Source organism: Phytophthora parasitica (assembly GCF_000247585.1).
Source record: "Phytophthora parasitica INRA-310 unplaced genomic scaffold supercont2.11, whole genome shotgun sequence".
In the NCBI taxonomy this organism is placed as follows: Eukaryota; Oomycota; class Peronosporomycetes; order Peronosporales; family Peronosporaceae; genus Phytophthora; species Phytophthora nicotianae.
Window position 1 is genome coordinate 1195608 of NW_008648997.1, and position 5906 is coordinate 1201513.

At 47.1% G+C, this 5906-nt stretch overlaps 3 protein-coding genes across 3 annotated transcripts; 2 read left to right on the top strand and 1 right to left on the bottom strand.

Moving 5' to 3' along the window:
- Nucleotides 1-1229: 1229 nt before the first annotated feature.
- On the bottom strand, nt 1230-1580 carry PPTG_07309 (hypothetical protein; the record flags this gene model as incomplete). Its single annotated transcript, XM_008901481.1, has 1 exon — nt 1230-1580. One exon carries the CDS (start codon nt 1578-1580, stop codon nt 1230-1232), a length of 351 nt encoding a protein of 116 aa, XP_008899729.1.
- Nucleotides 1581-1695: 115 nt separating this feature from the next.
- PPTG_07310 (hypothetical protein) lies at nt 1696-2465 on the top strand (the record flags this gene model as incomplete). Its single annotated transcript, XM_008901482.1, has 2 exons — nt 1696-2217; nt 2292-2465. 2 exons carry the CDS (start codon nt 1696-1698, stop codon nt 2463-2465), a joined length of 696 nt encoding a protein of 231 aa, XP_008899730.1.
- Nucleotides 2466-2860: 395 nt separating this feature from the next.
- On the top strand, nt 2861-3271 carry PPTG_07311 (hypothetical protein; the record flags this gene model as incomplete). The annotated part of the gene is made up of 1 exon (XM_008901483.1): nt 2861-3271. One exon carries the CDS (start codon nt 2861-2863, stop codon nt 3269-3271), a length of 411 nt encoding a protein of 136 aa, XP_008899731.1.
- Between the last annotated feature and the right edge of the window lie 2635 nt (nt 3272-5906).

Consider the following 5906-nt stretch of genomic DNA (forward strand, 5'->3'; position numbering starts at 1 on the left):
GTGCGTTCTTGAAAATGCTCAAGACTATGCGTGTTATATTCCTGCAAGACTCCGATATTTTACGGCGCAAATATCCAAATCATCGACTTTGGAGTCACAAGCTCTTTCAAACACCAGAGCTCACAGAATTCGAGCGTGAAATGACGGTACTAATGCCTTCGTTTAATCAGCCCGAGGTTTCAAACGCTTCAAATCGTTGTGCCTCAAATTGCTGCAGCGGTGAAAGCGGGTTTTGAAACTTTAAACGGGCGCATTGATGCGTTTGTGGCAGGTGATGGGACCCTAAAAGAGCTTTCAACAAGTGTCTGGTACTTTGATGGGAAGACAGCTACATCTTTACACGGCAGAAGAGTACGTCGGTCACGCCAACTTCAACATCTAATACTACATGCATATGTGGACAAAAGACTATACCCGAAGTCCGGTTAGGCAGATCACTCAAGGCTGTAGTAGAAGTATGCCGCGAGTACACAGTAGGTATCGCTGGCCAAGAATCAATCGTGATGCCAACACGAAGTCGGGACTCGCTGCCGGCAAGACAAAACAGAGGCTCTATTCTATCTGAGACGTAAGAAGTACTACGACGCTGTCATCATGCAGGCACAAGAGATGGCCTTGGTTGTGAGGATGCCGCAGAACGCATCAAAACTGAACGAACAAAATCTGGATTATCGTTGAACGCGTTCTCCAGTCATTTATCTCAATTCAAGTAGACACGGTATTGCGAAAATGAGCCGATTGAAGTTAACTAGCGCTGAAGACGATTATTGTCCCCTCTGGCAACAAATGTCATGTGCGGTAATTGTCCATAAAAGTGATATCACTTCCCTAACTGGCCCACTGCTTCTGAATCCATGTGCTCAAGAGCTATTGCAACGCAAATCATCTGTGGAATTTGATACGCAGCAATCGGCATCGCATTGGCACCTGAACTATACCTGGTTACCATAGTTGACCGTCAGCTCTTTTTTGTTGTTGCAATATCACGCATTACCACGAGGAACATTTTCAGATCTCTGAGGTTTCGAAGCTCAAGAAAGCAACAGTTTGGCAACAGTTGTGGTTCGCAAAACGAGAATACGCCCCACAACTACGAGGCTCGATGTAAACTCTCTGACGACGTGAGGGTCTTGTCTTCAGTTGAAGAGTGAACTGGCTGCGAGTGGATATCGTAGTCGTCAGTATACCACAATATTCGCTAATTAGATCTCCCACCGCAATCGGAGTGCTCAGTCACCATAGCTGCCCGTTTCTGATAGCATCTTCGCTTTGACCACTATCTGTCTCATGGATTGCTCTTTTATTATTATTCGCTTGTGCTGTTTATCCTTTTCCCACTTAGTCGGCAGCGCGGCAAGTCTATCGCGTGCAATTGCAGCTAGCCAAGTGACGTCCTTCTTTTCTGTCTTGATTACTGTCTCGCCGCCACTTAAGATGTTGCGACTGTGATCGGATTCTTCTTCAGAGCTCTTAGGCACAATTTCAAAGCCCGCACCAGCAACGTCCTCCGAGTTGTAAACGACACCGTCGCGGTCTAACTTGATTGAGTACAGCGACGGACAGAATGCAACTGCCGCCATCTAACAAATCCCAAAACGAACAAAAAACGAGCTGCAAAACTGTACAGTTCAACAAAATATTATCCAATCAAATTAAAGACCAACTACTTTAATTCTTAGCCTTTCAGTTGGAAAAATGGAGGCAACCGCAGACCCCGACGAGGCAAGCGACGCCGCATTGTTTAATGCAGTTGAAGCGCTAATTGGTGCTGCCGCATCGAGCACCTCGAAACGGCGTAAGCACTACTCCTTTAAGCAGAAAAGGGAGATACTCCGTGCTACCGAAGGAATGAGTGAGCGGGAGGTGGCGCGAACGCAAGGCGTCCAGCGGTGGACACTGTGTGACTGGCGTAAGCAGAAAGAAGCCATTTTTGCCTTCGAAGGCAGAGAAAAAACGCTCTCAAGAGCGCGGGGGCGACCGGAGAGCGTGCCTTTTGGCATTGAGCTGATAACGTACATGAAGGACACTAGGCGGGACCGTTTCCCACTCACGGCACGCTCAATGGCCGTCTTCGTGCGTGAGAGTTACCCCGATTGGCTGGTGACCCATGTTAAAGGCAACAAGGACGCGAGCACTGCATACGAGTCACTGCTGCGACTACTTCGGCGATTCGCGTACCGCCAAGGCTTCGTCCAGCGCACTCCTAGCGGTTTAAAGGTTTGGATTTTCGTTTTTTTATAACATTATAAATAATTTTAACCTATCAATTTTATGTTTGCAAATTTAAAAAGGAGAAAGTCGAAGATCTTGAGAAGGTGCAAATAGAGGTTGCCGATAAGTTCAAACAGAACTTTGGCTCATATGCTGCTGGTACAATCTACAATACCGATGAGACTGGGATATACTATGATACACCGCCGTCTAAAATCCTGTCACCGAAAGGTAAACCTGCTAAACTACTGTAAAATCTGTGATAGTGCCCCATCCCTTTAATGGTACCTCTCCCCAAAATATTTTCTCATCTGAGTGGGGGACTTGCGTTAGTGCCCCACTCTTCAATAGTACTCCGCTACTCAGATCGAGGAGCTACGCACTAGTACCCCACCTCAATATCGTACTTCGTTCACATTCGATTATCAGTTGGTCCTGCTTCGCAAGCTAACAAATCCAGTAGCGCCTAAATTTCTCCGATGACGTCTTTGTGCTGAGTTCCCATTGTCAATTTGGAGTCCAATGAAGAAGCGCAAGTTCACCGTCAAAGAAAAGCTGTCGGTCATCAAGGAGCGCGCAGCCATATCTCTAACCAGTCGAAGGCCACTTACGTGCTCGACGAATATTGTGTTGCGCTATTCCAGGAGGTATGACGGCCCACTTGCAACCTGCTGACTCCGCGTGGTTCAAGCCTCTAAAGGACAACCTCATGGAAAGCTCCGACGAATGGAAGCTGATCGGAGACTTTGATTACACTCGTGGTGGAAACGTCAAAGCTCCTCGCAACACGGTGGTGCACAGCTGGTTGACTCGCGCTTGGAAGGCGGTGTCTGCCGAAACAATCGTCACTAGCTTTCGACGCTGTTTCCTCGGAGCCGATGATCAACTTGCGCTGAGAAAGCATTCCATCTACGGGGAGGCTATCAAAGAAGCTCTGGAGAACCAGCGTGGTGACGCTGATGCGGCCACATCAGTCGAAGCTGACCAAGTCCTGGAGGAGGATAGCGACTCGGACGGTGGTAACGATTTCGTAGTTAGCATCGCCGAACTTACGCTGTAGCAGAGCTACTCCAGTCCTTTTGGCGGGAACAACCCGACTCAGCATGACTCACACTTTGACATCTTCTGCTCTTGCTGCTACTAGTACCCCACTCTCTAATAAAACCCCATTCTCAAATAGTACCCCACGGGACACTATCACAGATTTTACAGTATCTGCCCAGGAAAAACATTCTGCAAGAATGACGGTAGTGTGTACTATTCGCGCGGATGGTAAGAAACTACCCTTACTTATCATCGTGAGAGGCGTGCCAAACGGTACAATTGAGGAAGAGGAGCTACCGACTTACCCGAAAGGTAAATTTAAAATTAAAAAAATTATAATTTATAACTAATTTTGTTATTATTTAGGCCACGTTTACACTGTTCAAAAGAAGGCATGGATGGGCACTCGTGTCTGGCCATTTTATCTACGCTCTCTTTTGCACTACGACATTACTGAGCCACCCGCTCTTCTGGTGGACAACCTGGATTGCCACGTCTCAGCAGTATTGTAGCGGGCGAGTTGGTATCGGTGCTTCAAGCTTTGCCTAAAAATGCTACTTCGGTGTGCCAACCGCTAGACGTTGGAGTGATGGGCCCTTTAAAGGCCAAGTTACGAAGTCTGTGGATGGAAGAAAAGGGCAAAGCAATGACGGCGCACGAGAAGAGGGTGGCCACCATCAAGAGAACCATCCAAGCGTGGGAGTCGATCAAGGACACAACCGTTAGAGAAGTTGTCAACAAAGCCCTCAACACTACGTTTTAGGTGCACCATAAATTGCCTCCAATTTTGCTTTAAAACTTATTCACTTAGCAGATAAATCGTAAATATTTTGTCCAATTAAATATCCTATACTCTCTTTGCCTGTTTTTTTCCCCTTATCCTGCTTAACTATCAATTAACCTTTTTTTTACTGGCAGTTGCATTCTATCCGTTGCTGTACAGATTGGCCAAGGCTTGGCAGCGATGCCTTCTCTGAGCTATGTATTGCGTGAAATGCCCCTTTCAACTGTTCCACAGGCGCAGGAGCGCCCATTGAGCTGAGCACGAGTGAGGACGTCCATAGTTGTCTCCAGTACTGAGCATGACGAATGACAGTGAGGCCGTCGTGCTCAGATGCGTTTTGTATCAACTGAAAACGACTCATAATCTCGCCTGTACCCAGGCCTACTGAACCAATTTTATGGTTCAGACCAGCTACTAACATTAGTATGATGTGACAGCCTCGTGCGTTTCCACAGGTGAAAGCGGAGTAGTAGTACTCAACAACTTCCCCAGCTCAAACCGTTACCATGCCCGAGTGGGTCCGAACAGCGCTTGGTAGCATGCGTTTGTGTTGCCACCGCGATCAACTCACGGAAACTCCCGACGAATCAATATGTCGTTGCCATGCATGACCAGGTGCGTCCGAACAGCGCTTGGTAGCATGCGTTTGTGTTGCACGAGCGTTCATATCGTCCAAAAAGCATCGCAAAACAGTCGCCAGGAACACAACACGCCAGGAACACAACAACCGCGTTGCGAGTCGCCCACGCAGCCCAAAGTTCGGGTACCGTGTTAGCCGGCCGCGCTGCAGCGTGATCAGCAACGATCTCAGAGACCACATTGTTTATCTCTTGCTTATTTGCCACAGACGTGGGCATGTGGTTCATCGCTGGCAATCGTCGTGCGGCAGGGCAAGAAATGAAGGGTCGGAGTGAAGAACTGATTGTTGGAGGTGAATTTGATAGTAAGTTCTTAGAGGAAATCTAACAAAAGGGTCAGACCTGGGATTATATACCAAGGGTATTGCTCGCTGTTGCAGAATCCCGTTCGATTTTAAAGTCAGATCGGGTGACGTCGTCGCTCTCGTTTATACCGGGACGTATGTAGCGAAGCGAGGCCCCACACGGATTATTCTGAAGTCAGCTGGGTCAACGTTCGTGCAACAATGCACGCGATGGAAACACGAGATTTACTCACACCTCTCACTTGAAACTACCGTTGCTTTGTCACTTACTGTAAGACCTGCAATTGTCACTTGCTGTCACACTGTAATAGTACCCCATGGGTTACTTCCTCCTTATTCTTCCTTACATGGGACACAATTAAAGGAGTGGGGACAATGAAAAACTAAACCGAAGTTGATGTTGATTCTAAGAAAGTGGTCCAGCGGCTAGACGATTAAATACACAATACGATATTACCACTTTGAGCAAATAATCGTGCCGACGAATTACGTCTGAGCTAATATCAGGCAAACGTCAACAGTACATTCGATAGTGTTTGAATACTAAATTTTTTGCGTAAAATATACTGGGAATTCGGAATATGACATTGTATGTTATACGACGAGTCGTCGGCGACGCGACGTTAGCAACTTATTACCCACAATTACGTGTAGCTTAGGTTAGCTCGACAAATTAATACTCGTATTAGAGATCACATCATCAAATTATGCACTTTTTACGATGTTACATGTTCGCCGTGATATACTATATTAACGGGCAGAGATTACAGTGCGCGCCAAATCATTTGGACCGTCCTTTTTCGTGCTCGGTTCCGTTGATTGCGGCGCCTGTAGGACGACTTGGGAGCCGCTATTTAGATATAGCGTTTGTATTGTGATTATCTAGCCGCTACATGTGCTAACGACCGCGAACTCGGCCTGCTT